The 15,596-nt window shown below is 51.4% G+C and overlaps 3 protein-coding genes across 3 annotated transcripts in view; 1 reads left to right on the top strand and 2 right to left on the bottom strand.

The window, feature by feature from the left end:
- Positions 1–2,622: 2,622 nt before the first annotated feature.
- LOC122384077 (D-3-phosphoglycerate dehydrogenase-like) lies at positions 2,623–9,029 on the bottom strand. Its single transcript, XM_043371066.1, has 11 exons — positions 8,897–9,029; positions 8,624–8,758; positions 7,122–7,273; positions 6,285–6,398; positions 5,907–6,012; positions 5,518–5,650; positions 4,376–4,656; positions 4,013–4,172; positions 3,571–3,798; positions 3,192–3,323; positions 2,623–2,951 (listed from the first exon to the last, which is right to left on the bottom strand). The coding sequence occupies exons 2-11, from the start codon at positions 8,756–8,758 to the stop codon at positions 2,797–2,799; spliced, it is 1,596 nt and encodes a 531-aa protein (XP_043227001.1). The 5' UTR covers positions 8,897–9,029; the 3' UTR covers positions 2,623–2,796.
- Positions 8,754–11,630, top strand: LOC122384078. The gene is made up of 2 exons (XM_043371067.1): positions 8,754–10,762; positions 11,147–11,630. Exons 1-2 carry the CDS (start codon positions 9,838–9,840, stop codon positions 11,236–11,238), a joined length of 1,017 nt encoding a protein of 338 aa, XP_043227002.1. The 5' UTR covers positions 8,754–9,837; the 3' UTR covers positions 11,239–11,630.
- LOC122384079 (protein scarlet-like) overlaps positions 11,622–15,596 on the bottom strand; it is a 6,197-nt gene continuing 2,222 nt past the window's right edge. The window contains exons 3-5 of the mRNA XM_043371068.1: positions 15,536–15,596; positions 12,729–12,829; positions 11,622–12,460 (exon numbers count right to left, since the gene is read on the bottom strand). The exon at positions 15,536–15,596 is cut by the window's right edge and continues 45 nt beyond it. Of these exons, the coding sequence (XP_043227003.1) occupies positions 12,285–12,460; positions 12,729–12,829; positions 15,536–15,596 (338 nt within the window). The 3' untranslated portion in view covers positions 11,622–12,284. The remainder of the gene's footprint in view (positions 12,461–12,728; positions 12,830–15,535) is intronic.

Genomic DNA, 15,596 nt, shown 5'->3' with positions numbered 1-15,596 from the left:
CTTCGCCTCCACGCCGCAACCCCCCTCCGGGCTGGACAGGCAACTTTATCTCATTGCGGGCTGCTCCCTTGGAGCGGCACCGCTGCTCCCGAGGGAGCGCACCCCGTAGCCGGGTGCAGTGAGTACCTTGGGGCTGGTTGGCCTGTCCTTCGGGATGGGCTCAGCCCCGGTGACTCACTAGGGTGCCTGCCCAGACCAATGTCTCCCCCTAATTCCTATCATCCTTCCGGCTCTGAAATGGTCTAGTTGGACCGAAAGGGCCTAACCCAACAAAACAAACAAAGTAGGGTATTGTGAGGTCACGTGACCGACCTGACCCCAGGTGTTCCATATTGTAATGGAAATCTGAGATGTAAAACTTTTGAGGACTCGGGAGGTTAGTGCTCGAATTTAATCTCCCCGCAAAAAATCCCTGACACTGAGAAGTGAGGGCGTTGTGAAATTGCGACACTTTTGGACCGTGAGGAGGTTGACATAGGTATGGCTTCATAGCCCATAGGTAGCGTCAGTTACCCCACCTGACCTGAAATATGATGTTCATGTACCTAATTCACAAATTATGTCTGAACCAACGGTCAGGTGAATTAACTTGAACGAAGTTAAATTAGCTCTCTAACGTGTTCCGAGCAATCGTGAGAAACTCGGTAGGGATGACATCCCCCACAAACAGCACACACGCATAGGTAGGTGCGCCTCGGCCTCGACCGGGGAGGGTTAATTGTGCCGGGCTCCATCGAACATATACGACAAGCTCACGGACCATACGAAGCGTTTCTGAAGGTTTGGACTGGAAAGGTCAATGCTGCATGTAAAGCACACGCCGTCGGCCGTTCATTGTTGCTCTGTACACCGACGCCACCGACGTGATGAAATTAATTTTTCGTCGCTGTCAGAAACAACTATCTCCGGAGTGAAGGATCCTCACTGAAGAAGCGCACAAGCACGCGACTGGGAGCTCAGTAGAAATTTGGAAACGGTCCGAGACTCCGAATGGGCGGCAGAAGCGACGGTGTTTCCAAAGGATATTTTGGTGGTGCAGGGAACTGAACCAGTATCGGTCACTTTTTTAATCATGCTGATTTGGACCTGCTGTCACGCCCATTAGTATAAACACAGTTCTCATTGGTGCTCCTATTTGAAGAATTTTGAAGAGTTTGAAGTGTCTTTCATAATTCCATCGTCATCGAACGTTCACAATGTCGGTGTATCGCGAAATACCATTGTCGTTTGGGACGCTACTGCTCCTCCGTCCAAAGGCTGATACCAGTGCCAACCATCAGCATCGTGGAACCCTGGACGACACGGCTTGTGATTTTAAACCATCTGGTGGAAGATCTGAGAACGGCGCTCTCGATTTTGATGCCTCAAGTCTGAGCTCTGATGACTCGGCATTTGAACAAGAAATGACAGTCGCTGACGACAACCGTCAACCGAATGACACGTATTCACCTCTTGACAAATTTGGATTTTATTCGAAGCCAAGCCCTCCTACATCTCTTTGGTCTGGTGATGCTTACAACGGTGCCTCATCGAATCGCGAGGTCAAAATAGGTCCTACGACACGGGGCACGACCACTGCCCAGAAGCCATTCGCGTGCAACGTTTGTGGAAGACCATTCAGGAGGAAGAAGGACATCCGGAGGCATATGTCAACACACAGCAATGACAAGCCATACTACTGCTGGGCCTGCTGTCTGTCGTTCAGGTCGCAAGAGTACCTGCGCCGCCACTTCAAGCGGGTGCACCTGCAGGGAGGGTCCTCTGGAGAGCCGAGAAGTAATCTACACCACGAGGGACAGCAACGCTCCACGGAAGAGCTCTCGGCCTCAAATCAGAGCGTGATCGAACCCGTTCGCGACACTCCTCAGGAGCAGCATTCCTCGGACACTCCTCCACTCTCGCAGGACCGTCATTCTGCTGAAGCCGAGGTTGCTCTCGATGACGGTTCTGATGACGAACCGATGGCCACTAGAAAAGCAAAGACGGCCACCGGCTCGTCTCCGAAGATGGTGGGTCCTCCCGGGACGGCGCTCGGCACCCAGAAACCCGCGAGTCCGACCACTCGGCCCAGGAGCAGTGCAGCCGACCCGGGGAAATCTAAGGATACCTTGTCGGTGTATTTGTGCGATGGGTGTGGACATCTTGTGCTGCAGAACCACGCGATGGTGCTGGGCAACAAGCAGCCGGGCCACAGTGCCAAACCGCTCGTGCTCTGCAAGGTTTGCTTCATCAAGAAGACTGGTATCATTTGTATCGACTAAGAGGCTCGAGTAAGGTTGGGGTTTGTATATGATGACCGGGTTTTGCCCCAGGTTTGGCTGGCGATGAGTCGATGACCCCAGGTTTTGTTCTGTTTGCTGTAAATAGTTGCTCTCATCATGCCCGCGGCTTCCAAAGCCTCTGTTCAAAGGAAGTTTAGGCTCACGTTGTGTGATGTGTGCCTCGGTGGTACTGCCACTCGGTGTTCTATGCTTCATTCACAGTGCACCGCTTTTGAAAATATATCGTAACTACATACCTACAATGTACTTTTTATTTAATGACATTATTGATATGCCGATTTACACAAATATGCCGATTTTCATATGCGCGTCTGCTTATGGCGCCTAAAAGTAGCAATTATAGGACGCCTATTTATTTATGTTCTGCTAATATTCACCGGTATTATTCAACAGTATTTTTGTTAGTTCACTTACCTACACTATAATCACCAAAATCACCATAATCATAGTCACCGTTTTTTCGCCTCAGTTCATGCCCACACCACGTCCTCGCTCTCTCACACTTGGAGCGCGCTCAGAAGTCCGTCTGGAGGTACAGTTTGGTGTGGTCCAGCTGCTGTAGCTGTGGCTGCCCCTGTGGCAGTCGCACCGCCAGGATCTGGGTGGCCCCGGAGGTCGACACTGAGGCCAGCACACTCATCGGCCGCGCGTCCGCCGCCGCCAGCGCCGCTGTGGGGTGGAAGTCATCAGACTGACACATTCGAGTTCGTTTTTAGGGCGGTTTTCAGTTGGTGAAATGATTGACACCATGCTCTTTGCTGTTGCTTTTCCCCGATCCTATATAACCTTTCTCATGTAGTGAACATGAGCACGTAAGTTAGGCAGTTGATCTTACCCATTTCTGATCGTTGACCGTACGAATCTCATTTGAAATAACTGATTCTACAAGGTCTGCAGCGGTAAACTCACTGATTAACTCCACCAGAGCGTTTGGATGGCCATCCTCCTGGAAGAACATCATACGTCCTTGTAGGGTGACGCCGGTCTCGAACTGCGCCTCATATAGCTCGAGGAGCGTCGCCTGCTCTCCCCGCAGCGTGCCTGGAGGAAAGGAATGTGTTAATAGTCCGGCAATTTCTGTGCCCATTAAATAGTTCATTTCGGGTTGACGAATTAGCTCTAGATCAAAAACATACTTTAGAGTTTAGACCACTTTGTATCATTTTCAAATCCGGTAACAGTGTTGCGAACTTGTGAGATCCGTAGGCTCTTCGAATCAATTATTCTCATCACGAGGAAAGCCGGCATCGGTAAGGCTCGTTCTTTCCACAAACTGTTCATACTACACCTGTGACGGCAGTTGTGTCCGCTCCGTCGGCGGTGGTCAGCCGAGCGGTGACGGTGCCGCCGCCGGCCCCCGGGTCACCGGCAGTGTGCTCGGACAGTGAAACGGCCACACCCAGCTCGGCCGCCAGCGGCGCAGCGCTCAGGAGGTTGACCTCGCCTCCGTGACCGGTCAGCAGACCGACCAGGAGACCGGCGCGGAGACACGCCTGCCGCTCAGCCATCTCCCGGCCTGGCGAGAGCAGGGTCGTGAGGGGAGAGGGAGAGAGAATGTGTATGAAACCGACAGGTTCAGTGAAAATAGATGTTAGGTGGATATTCCGTAATCTTATGGAGGGCAGCTTTTTGCCAGTATTGCAAGAAACTATTTTCTCTGGTATAAATTTATCGGAGAACGGGGTGAAAGCACGAACCATCCATCGCACGATGGAGTCTCCTCGACTGACCTGCAGTGATGATCTGCAGCTGACATTTATCGACCTGGGTTCCCAGTCCGGGAGACAGCAGGACTCCGAGCGCCTTTCCCAGCGTCACGTACGGTTTGTTAGCTGGCGATAGAGCGTCTGTGACGCCCGCTCCGTTCACCACACCCTCCAGGGGACCTCCCTGTTGAACAGAGACACTGGTCAGCTAGAATGTGGGCTGATGTATGCAACTACAAATGAGCATTTAGTGATGGAAACAGTGCTGAACTTTAAAAGTCATTGACCGATCACCGCTGTGACCTTCATACCCAGTCTCCGACCCTCCCGTGCCCCGCCAACCCGCATTCTCGTGACCTGTCCGCTCCCCCTCGGCCCGCCGCTCACGGTGACGGCGCTGACGATCTGCTCGGCCAGCTCGACGGCCACGCGCCGCTGCGCCTCGCCCGTGTTGGCGCCCAGGTGCGGTGTGCAGATGACGGCCGGGTGCCGCACCAGCCGCAGGTCGGTCGGCGGCTCCTCGGCGAACACGTCCAGGCCGGCGCCGGCGCACTGGCCCGACTCCAGCGCGGCCAACAGCGCCGCCTCGTCCACGATCCCGCCGCGCGCCACGTTCACCACCCGAACCCCGCGCTTACAGCGGGACAGAGAGTCGGCGCTGATCAGACCTGCCGGGAGAGTGGGGCAATTATACACCAAACCGTCCGGGCTTACAGCGGGACAGAGAGTCGGCGCTGATCAGATCTGCCGGGGGGAGGGGGTAATTAAACACCAAACGACCCGCGCTTACAGCGGGACAGAGAGTCGGCGCTGATCAGATCTGCCGGGAGGAGGGGGGGGGGGGTAAATAAGCACCAAACCACCCGCGCTTACAGTGGGACAGAGAGTCGGCGCTGATCAGATCTGCCGGGAGGAGAGCGGTAAATAAACCCCAAACCACCCGAGCTTACAGCGGGACAGGACAGCACAGCGGCACCGATCAGATCTGCCGGAACGGGGTGTAACTAGGACAACTAAATGAGTACCAGCGCCTCGTTTACAATGAGCTAATCATGAGCACATCTGATGAACTAAATTTGACCGACCGAAGTTCAGCGAATCCATGGTCCACCTTCATGTGATTTTTACCTTTTTACCAGCGCGGAGACTTCATCTCGAGCCGTGCGGTGCAGCATAGATTCAGGCGCTTACAACTACTGCCATCTAGTGAGTGGTTCCACAAGCACTCCGCGCTCGCAGCGCCAGCTCTCAAGAAGCCGCGGACGGCGTATTTGGGGGCGCCGAGTGCCGACGCAGCTCTTACGCTTGGTTTGCGGTATGAGGTGTGTGTGCACAGTGATGTAGGGGTGGGGGGGGGGGGGAGCCGACGCGGCTCTTACGCTTGGTTTGCGGTATGAGGGGTGTGTGCACGGTGATGTAGTGGTGGGGGAGGGAGCCGACGCAGCCCTTACGCTTGGTTTGCGGTATGAGGTGTGTGTGCACAGTGATGTAGTGGTGGGGGGGGGGGGGGGAGCCGACGCGGCTCTTACGCTTGGTTTGCGGTATGAGGGGTGTGTGCACAGTGATGTAGTCGGCATCAGACCAGATGTCGTCCAGCTCTCTCTTCTCCACGCCAAACTGCCGAGCCGCCTCGGCCGTTACTATCGGGTCGTAGCCAGTCACCTGTCGAAAGCGAACCGTTATCCTTGGAGAGTTTCTGATAAATAACTGCAACTCACAACCATGTCCCGTGTCGTGATTTAATGAAATTAGAGCATATCTGGGAGCATAATGAGTCGCTACTCTTTCGACCGCTTTTATTGGCTTAAAAACAGCTCTCGAAAGAGCGAGCCAATTACGAAGTCAGCCGCTTTCGACCTGCCCACCCTAGCAGACATTTCCAGACCAGCCACCCAACCAGCTGACCCTTCAGGCTCACCTTCATTCCGAAGGCGCTCATCCTGTGTGCTACCTGCCTTCCGATCCTGCCGAGACCCAGCACCGCCAGCGTCTTACCGTACAGCTCCGAGCCCACAAACGCACTCCTGCGGTCAGAGGGTCAGATGCTCAGGCTCAGCATACAGTAGACGGCCTTTTGAAAATGTTCCGATGATGAGCTAAACGGAAAATGAAAATATAAAGCTGACCACATTTTCAGGGATATCATTTAGCTTTTGATCTCTAATTCAAGTCACAGGTCTCTTACAAACGACACTCTTAACACTCTTACATTTACGACCAATCCACATCGTAATCTACTTCCCAATCCCGTCTATGTTTAGTAAATCGTTGAATATGTTTCGTTATAATTCCGTACCGTTTCCAGTGTCCGTCCTTGAGCGAGCTGCATGCCGCCGCCAGCTGGCGACTGAGGGCGGTGATCAGAACACAGGTGTGCTCCGCGGCGCTCACGGTGTTCCCACCGGGCGTGCTGCGAACACAGAGCACTCAGTACCGAGCACTATGCAGTGCAGTGGCAACTGACACTACTCGGGCTCGGTATAAGTGTGCACTGATGTGTCTACAGGGTGATTTTTTATACAGGGCAAAAAGTAAAGAGCAATGGCGGTACCAGAAAACAGGTCAACTGACAGCAAATGTATATCTTTGTAAAAAGCACATTCTGACATTTCATTTGCACACACCAACTTTGAGTTTGAGCTCCGTTTAGGCTTACAGAACGTGCTCGAAGTGAGCACAGTTTTAATGCACGCAAGCCTGGAGTAATTGGCGATTTTGGGGAAAACATTTTGTTGTGCGCCGTTTTCACGGAACTTCACAACAGAATGAGTCCCAAGAAGTCTTTAAAAGGTCCTGAAAACAAAATGACAAACAATTTCCTTTCACATGGATATACTTTTTAGGCGTTTGTTATATGTTTTGGTATCTCTAGGCTTAAAAACTTTTTGCCCTGTAAAAAAATCACCCTGTAGTTTTCATTGTAATTACCAGTATTTTACCACAGATACTCGTAACTAAGTACGTACGCACACTCGCTCAGAAGTAAAACTTCTTTTGTGGTTTGTGGAACATTAGATAATATTTTGTCTGTTATTTAAAAAGTTCCTTTTTATGTGTTGCGGAAACATATTATTGTGCATATTATTATTTGGTTCAATGCTCGTAGCGTCTTGGACAGGTAGCTTGTGCTCACTTCATAACGATGACGCCGTGTTTGGTGGCGGCCTGGGTGTCAATGTTGTCGGTACCGGTACCGGCGCGTCCGACGAGCTTCAGTCTGCGACAGCCGTCGAACACGGCGCCCGTCACCTGGGTGGCCGAGCGCACCAGCAGCGCGTCATAGCCCTGAAATGTGCGGAGAAACCAGAGAGGTACCAAATTGACGCTATAAAAGTCTCCAACGTGAACAAGCTCGATGAGAACGATTCCCTATCAGACCATGGGTGGAGACCCATTTCGCGTCTAGCTGGACGGCGGCTGCGTCTATCTGGCGACAGCTAACTTTAGACGCGTCTAGCTTAGAAGTCTCCGTTCAACAGTTAGACCGTCCTAACTGTTGGACCGTCCAAATGTGTTCTCCAAAGTCTGATCACGCTATGGGTAAGGTAAGGTAACAGTAGAATACATGCACTGCGCTGCGCGTTGATGTGAAATTATCAAATTACGTTTGAGATAGCCTATAGATAGCCTATAGAGAATTGAGAGATAACAATTTTGAGGCTCAGATAGACAATATGTCCCATAAGTGCGCCGGTATTCTGATAGCCCTAAGTCACGCACGTCACGTCATACCTAGACCTGTGTTAAAGGGCATCACAGAAGCTCTAGTGTTATCCATTGTGCGCTACTGCATGTCGGTGTATGGGTCTTGTACTAGCACACAGCTGCACCGTGTACAGAAGACCATCAACTTCTGCGCACGTGTTGTGACCGGGAAAAGGCGATGTGATCACATCTCGAGTGCCATATCAAGCCTCGGCTGGCTCACGGCCGAACAGTTGGTGGCTTACCATACCTTGTGTGCAGTCGAGCGGACGATGAAGTCAGGTCATCCGGACTTTCTTCTTAAGACCTTCGGACAGCGAGCCCACTAGCGGCATGATCATAACACCAGGCGAGCGGACTCGTTTACCCTTCCGGCCATCTGTGTGGAGGCCGGCAGGCGGCGACTCTGTTACCGCGGTGTGTCGCTGCTGAACGACAGCGGCATTGAGCCTGGCACTTTGTCTTTCCGGGCAGATGCCAGGCTGTTCGCTGGATCTCTCTGATTTACGATATTGTTTCTGGTGCGAGTGTATGCATGGTATGGTTGTAGTCATTTCCGTGTGTCTGTTCCAACTTCCCATTGTATTACCATTCAGACGCGAGTAAGTGAAAAGCCATGTAATCGTGGATCTTATTCAAATAAATCTGTTCTGTTCTGTTCTATAAATATAAACTGCCGCAAAATACATTAAGGAATTTCGTAATCTTAAAGTTGTTGACACAATAACTTGACATAGATGAGTCACCTTATGGTAAGATAATGCAAGTTTTACATGCATGATAACACGGTGAATGTATGGAATCTCTTGTATGCTGTGAAATTGCTTAAACAAAACAAGCATGCACTTACTATGTCACTCACTCCTCATTCACTCTTTCACTCACTCTCGAAGCGCAATATAGAAAGCATAAAATGTGACAGCATCTAACCTGGAGCATCTCGATCAGCTGATCAACGCTCAGTTTTCCGGTTTCGGTCACTTTGAGGCCAGCTTGCCTCAGTCGGTCGCTGCACTCCGAACTGATACCGTCGGCGACCAGAACCCGTCGAATGTCGAGCGACATCTGGGGCAGAAATAAGAGACCATAATTTCAGCAGAACGTGGGTCATTGTGTGTAAATGATGTTTTAATTGGCTGCAAATCTGGACTGATTCCAACCTTATTTACCCGAAATTGAAAGAGAAAGTCTGCGTTATCGTACCTTTGAGAAAAGCAGGAGCGTCCGTCGTTATCAACACCGCTCTCTGAGCCGCGGCTGTCGACTGGATGCTGTTAGCTCTGTAGATGGCCGAGTGAGCGACAGGGCTCAGCCGGGGCCCGCCCTTACAGAGGACGCACGTGCCCGGCCCGTGACCTGGTCCAATAACCGGCGGCCATTTGGGGACGACAGCGCTGCACCTGAGACTCATTACGGAAGATTGGTGTCTCACGATCGATCGGCTCAAACTGGTGCCGGTCAGCAACTGCTCCTAGAAATGAGGCAGAGATGATGAACATGTTACACGCATCGTCCGCGTGACGTGCTCGCATTTCATAACCTGGTTGCCTTTGTCACGATTATCTAATGTGAATTGTGATTATCTAATGTCTAATGTTCGCTCTTTGCGATTGCCACGCAACCGCTTGGGCCCTGGATTGGAATTACATCCAGATCCATACAAATTACGATTTTGTATGGATCTACAAAATCGTTTTCCTCGGTGGAGTGAGTACTCCGCACGGTTCCGTCCTAAAGAACATCACGTGCTTTCAGAAATTTTAGATGAGGCGCAGCCTCGACAAAAACAGCGCTCTGCGTTTCAAGTGTCTCGAGTGCCTGAGTTATATGTTTGATATGTTGTTTAGTGTTTTTATGTTGTTAATTGATATTGTATCTGTAAGTTGAGCTTATTTTATGCAATATCTCACACATTTTTGAAGCGTGAGCTCAAAGATCCGAAGCTAAATACAGGGAGGAAGCGCTCTCATGAAAGAATAAAGTGAAGGCTCATGAAATCTGACCCATTTCCGCTTCATGAACTCCACGAAGGCTCTGACCAAACGCGCATTATGCCAAACATCATGAAAGTTAGTAATATTTTTCGACTCTGTCGGAATGGAACTGGAGATACCGCTTAGACGCGTACTTCTCTGAACTTGCGCATGCTGTCACATGACCATGAGATGCGGGTCAGACTCGTCTACATTGTGTTTGCCACTTGTTTGTCGTCACCATCCACGACACGTGGCACCGAGCACGATGGCCTCTTTTTCACGGATCAGTGGGATCATCGGACCAAGCGGGAGGACGTGCTCGTGCCGGACTGGATTCTGGCCGAGGGCTGCCGCGTGGAGAACTGTGCCGAGCTCACGGGACGCGAGGCTCCCGAGAGCTACCGCAACTCCTCCCTGGTGCGAATCAGCGCGCCTCTCCTGGTCACCAGTCCTCGGCCGATGCGCGTCCGGTTTCCGGGAGGCAAAGAAGTGGCCCTCAGCTCCACCGAACTGCGCAATCACCTGGCCAACGCGCTCTGCTGCCTCGTAAACGACGTGACTCACGTTCCCGACCGGGCGTCTCGCCTCAAGCTGATGACCGCCTTCTATGAGACCATCATCTCGTGGCTGGAAGAGCTGCTCATACCCGCGTTGGCCACAGAGCAGTATGTCAGCGTTGAAGAGCGCGAGGCCGTGTCGCGTCTCGCTAAGGACCTGGGCGTTCTGCAGCAGGGCCGTTACGTGCCGGCCTTCTATCTGGACGTGACGGAGGCTCGGGAGCGAGAGGAGGAGCGTCTCCACCTGCAGACCATCGGCCTGATCGTGGCGTGCGCCGTCGGCAGCCTCCTGCTCACCGTGGGTCTCCTGTTCTGCGTGGTGCTGGCCCGCGGGAAGAAGAGGCTCGTGGCGCAGCAGCAGGGCGAGACTGAGCCGCTGCTGGAGAGGCTGCCGCCGACTCAGACCAGCGCCGACACCCCGCCACCGACACAGACCAGCGCCGGCGGCGAGTCGACCCCGGAGGCGTCCTCGCTCGGCCAGGCGGTGGTGTCGGCGGCCCGGCTGGACCGCGACACGCCCGACCCCTACAGCGCAGGTCAGTGAGCGGGGCAGAGCGCGACCGGTAGGCGGCGGGACGATCACCTTCGCTGAGCCGCTCTGTCGCTGGCCCTGACTTGGCAGAGATGTAATGTCACGGTATAGTGGGCGGAGTATGAACTGAACTTACTCGTTAAGGCTGTTCAATTCTCAAACACCATGTGCTTTCCTCGAGGATTTATTCGCATGAATCGGTTTATGTCCTGGGTCTGCGGCATGCACTCTCTTAGGGCGTTACAATCCTAAAATGACTCCAGCCTCAATTTTCACGTTAGACGCATAGGTAATAGGCATGACTCGAGTACAAACTTTTACCCGCTTCAAACTGTTGGCTTATACGTGAGAGATCTGACGGGACTGTGCTCGCTACCGCTTCTTTCAGACTCGGCATCAATCCGTGAGATCACAGTGACCCTAGATGAGACGCCGGTGACCTCCGGGTCGGGTGTCACGGAGCCCTCCAGTCCTCGATGACCGCATCGCCACGGGAAATGCTGCTGCGCCGGACCTCCCGTCGTCGTCTCTGAAAACGTGCGTCATTGAGCGCGTGCCTGCGATGTGCCAGGGTGATAGCTCTATAAAGGTTGAGTCGTTGGATTGTTGCTTCGCATGTGATGAGGCATGTGCCCACTTACTGAGAAAGTGTGACACTTCTGAGGTGAATGAGGTGGATGAAGTCGTGCCGAGGTCACTGACCTTGTTCTAGGTCGCTCAGTGAGAATTAGCCTGACCGGAAACATTGCGATAAAGAATTGCATAAAACCGGAGTGTGCTGCTTAGTCACTTATTTACTTCAGAATGTTTGATTACGGAAGAACACTACCGGGTGAAATGTTCTGGAGTCAAAACAAAATTGGTCGATCGCGTACGTCTGTTTATTGATAGTTGAGGACACGTTTGCTCAAGGCATGTTAGTGAAAGTACACCAATCATGCCTAAAAATGACAAACTAATAGGCAGTTATGCTGTATCATCAGCGTACATCAGCATATGCACCCAAATATTGACATGACACTGGCTATATTGAATCCAGCACCAATCAGTTTGTACACAGTACCTAATACTTTATTTGTAAAAAGTATATATGCAAAACACGATCATAGACAAAAGCACTTAACAACATGCAGCTGGGGTCAACCAGAGGGAATATGAAGCAAATACCGCAAACCATTCCCGTTTCCACGCATTCCACCCCCACTCAGCTCACACCGAGCTGAAGCATCAGCCGCCCGTCCGCCGTGCTATCACCATATGGGTGTGATATGTAACCACCGACCAGCAGTGATCCCCGTACCGATATCGGACGGGCAACGTCCCTCCCTGCCAACTGTCATAAACGATCGCTCTGTGAGGCGCATCGCGCATCAGACGACTGCAAACGTCACATCTCTAATCCTAATCACCAGTGTTTCTCAGTCATCCTCCCCGTCCCCGTCGCCGACTGTTTAGTCGGCCCTCCTTCCCCGTCGGACAGGCGTCCGGTCATAGGACGACCACCGGCGCCGTTTGGGGGTCTCGGCTCACTGTCGGCGACTACGCAGCCACAGCGCCACGGCGCCCAGTATGTGGAAGCATGTGAAGAGCAGGATGAACCCGTTGAAGTCGATCGCCAGGTCGCCCGAGTGGAAGCTGTACTTATTCAGTACCTCCTCGCCGTTCTTCAGGCACCTCGATGAGTTTGATAAGTTCTCACACGCTGTAAGAAGGTGCAGGATGTGAACAAACGCCCAGAGAGTCGGAAAATAGCGGAGTAGACGTCATTTGAAACGCTGGCAATGATAGCACGATGTCTAAACAAATAATAGTTTAACAAAATAGTGCTTTGCAGCTTTTGATACGTCATTGAATAGTAATAAGATGAAAGATGTAAAACAGACCAAAATGTCACCAGGGAGGTCAATGTCGTTTATCTGCGCCGCGACGGCGTTGTTTGGGTCCTGTCGGTGTTTCTCGGTGGTACTTACGAATGTTCTCTATCCCTGACCACTGGATGATAGAGAAGGCTTCGTTGGCGTACATAAACCATGACAGCGACTTGGTCCACGTCAGGAGTTTCGGCAGTGTGCTGGCGACAAAAATAACCAAACATTTTAAACGACAGACGCTTGGGATCACAGGCGTGGGTTCGCAGTTACATTACACTTTGTATATAATCGTTACGTATGCAAATGATGTAGTTATATTCGAATTACGTCTACAAGTCACCGACAGAGCTGTTTTCTGAAATTGAAATTTGTTTGTCCAAAGGAATCTCGTCCAGTGTTCTTTACCGACGTTTTTTTTTCCCATGACCCACTGACGGTTTCCAGCGTCGGTCGGAATATCAGGAACACGTGGCCTGACGCATGGTGTTCTATTTGCGTGAAACCATGTGTGGTCCCCGGGCCTGGTTTCCGCCTTGCCGATCCACATGGCTTCTGGTGGCGCCATGGTCTGGTTCGCATGATCTGTGTCGTGTATATTGTGAAATGAAAGGACTACTAGGACAAGACGGGATCGGCTGTACATGGGTCCTGTATACTCTGTGGACATTACGGGTGTATGTACCTACGTCGTGTAGGTCGTTTAACCCTCGCCGGCCGAGAGGGGGGGGGGGGCGGGTGCCGCCCCCCATAGGGTTTTTTTTTTGCGATAGTTCTGAACACGCTGGCGATAGAGAGCTGAAACTTGGCATACCTGACCTTTGATTCAAGCCTGATCTTCTGACACCAACCGCATTTTCGGGTCAGGTCAGGTCACTGACCTATGACGTCATAAGTAAACGAACCTCTACACGGTCTTCAGATTCGCAACTTCGCGCAACGCCCTTACTGCCAGAGGATCTTTCACAGGGAAATGAAGCTTGCAGGATCTAGTATCCATTACGAGACTCAATGAACTTGTATATCTCGGATTTTTCCTAAAGGTCATATGAAGTCAGGCCATTTTCGTGGCCTCACAATTATAAGTCACCGGGAAAAATGAAAACTGCTATTCTGGCGCCGGGAACGATCTCCAACTATCTCAAGCACACAGAATCGTGATTTGATGCACTCCTTGCAAGGATAAATGCGTCACTTTTGCGATGTTGACCTTGCGTGACGTCATTTGTGACGTCATCAAGGTCATATAAGTTTTTCGTCAATAACTCCCGATCAAATTGAGCTAGCGAGTCGGAAAAGCCACCAATGGACTCAGGAAGACCTGCCGAATCAAATGATATGCGACATGACCTCTTTCGCTCAGCTTCGTGACTTGGGGGGCGCTGACCTGACCGTGACCTGAGGTCAACACTCTAAGTTGACCTGACCCAAACAAAAAGTATAACATTCGACGCGCCTGAGCGAGGCGAACACGATGCTGACAAAATCGCGGTTCAGCGGCCGTTTTTTGCAAAGTTATTCACAAAAAAAAACTGAACCGTACCTTGGGGCACTTGGCCTGACCTCAGAGGTCATCGGTTAAACTAGGACCTTAAAATTGGGTATCAATCTCTGTGTTTCGTAACGGCGCACACGCTCGTTTTTCCGCGACGCGCTAGCTCCAACTGGTACGAAACGGCGAGGGGGGTCGTACCCGCCCCCCCCCCCTCGGCCGGCGCGTATGTATGTAGAAAACCAATAGGTCCGGCGAGGGTTAAGGGAGATCGGTAGCAGCAGCCAGAATATATGGACAACGCAGCAGCGCGGGAACGTTGAGCCACTGACATTATTCGTGACCCTGTACCGTAGCTAGGCGGGTAAAAGAGGATCTGATCTGGGATTTAGGAGGTGGAAACATTTTCGGCTGTTCTATAGCTTTTGCTCACAAGTTTTTATTTTGTTCAAACATTTGTTTTAATTTAGTGCACTGGCATGTCAACTTTTGTCCTTATCATCAAATTTAAGAGGAAAATTGAACTTGTTCCAAATCATCTCCTAATATACAAAACAATGGACAAAGCTCTCCTGTTTTTGGAATACGGCCAACCCACCCAGACCACCCAGATGGGAGGGCAGATTCAGAAAATCCTCCGGGGTGGGTGTTTGGGCATCCTGGTGCCCTGCCCCACCACGACATGTCAACGCCGGTCCCAACGGGACGGCGTGCTGTCCTGTAGCCATTCCTCTCGGGGAGTGACGAGGAAGAAAGAAATCGGCCACGACAAGAGTCTGTCAACATAAGACCGAGATGCGGCAACTAATTATTGCTTCTGAAACATGTCCCAGCATTACGTGGTTCCACGAAAACCTGTTTGTCTCTACACGCTCTGTCTTGATGAGCCATGCATGCTAATGTGTCTGGTCTCCAATTAAAAACGTCATCCCACACGCGATGGTATCTCCGACCTGCACGTGATTCCACTTTGGAATCCCTTCCAAAGCATCCCGGCCCGATACTCGTGTCGTCAGATGGGCGGTGGACACTCGAACTGGCATGTGGTAAAGATGTGTGGTGATTTAACTGGGCGAGGTTTTCTCGAGCAACGCTTTGATCTCAGCGCAAGAAAGAAGGTTTTTTTGTGGCCCTGCAGAAGGATGAGGTTATTCACAGTGCTCGATAAATATGTTTGCCCAATTTAAAAAGAGCGCTTAACGTTAACGGGCAGAAAGGCCTACTTCTTCGTCATCAACTAACGTCTTGTTGTGTTCTTAGCGCAATCTCTCGTTACCGTTCATTCTGAAAGCATTGGTGTTGTAAAAATTGCTTTCCTGCGTTGATATCAAGTGACATGTTTATGAAAACTCACGCTTGAAGCCAAATTGCTTCTGTGCTTGCGATAAACTGCAGGTGCATTCTGTTTCTCACTGACCTGAGGTTGATGAAGATGCCTCCGGTGATCATGAGGAGGTAGTCGAACGGAATCAGCACCG

The sequence above is a fragment of the Amphibalanus amphitrite genome, unplaced genomic scaffold, assembly GCF_019059575.1.
Source record: "Amphibalanus amphitrite isolate SeventyFive unplaced genomic scaffold, NRLGWU_Aamphi_draft 000181F_arrow, whole genome shotgun sequence".
Lineage (NCBI taxonomy): Eukaryota > Metazoa > Arthropoda > Thecostraca > Balanomorpha > Balanidae > Amphibalanus > Amphibalanus amphitrite.
This window is presented reverse-complemented; position numbering and strand designations above follow the sequence as displayed.

Coding starts and splice junctions, on each gene's coding strand:
- LOC122384077 (XM_043371066.1), bottom strand. CDS start 8,758: ATGTCGCTCGACATTCGACGGGTTCTGGTCGCCGACGGTATCAGTTCG. Junction 7,274..8,623: donor AGCTGATCGAGATGCTCCAG/GTTAGATGCTGT, acceptor CGCACATTTCAG/GGCTATGACGCGCTGCTGGT. Junction 6,013..6,284: donor AAGGACGGACACTGGAAACG/GTACGGAATTAT, acceptor CTCTGACCGCAG/GAGTGCGTTTGTGGGCTCGG.
- LOC122384078 (XM_043371067.1), top strand. CDS start 9,838: ATGCTGTCACATGACCATGAGATGCGGGTCAGACTCGTCTACATTGTG. Junction 10,763..11,146: donor GCCCGACCCCTACAGCGCAG/GTCAGTGAGCGG, acceptor CGCTTCTTTCAG/ACTCGGCATCAATCCGTGAG.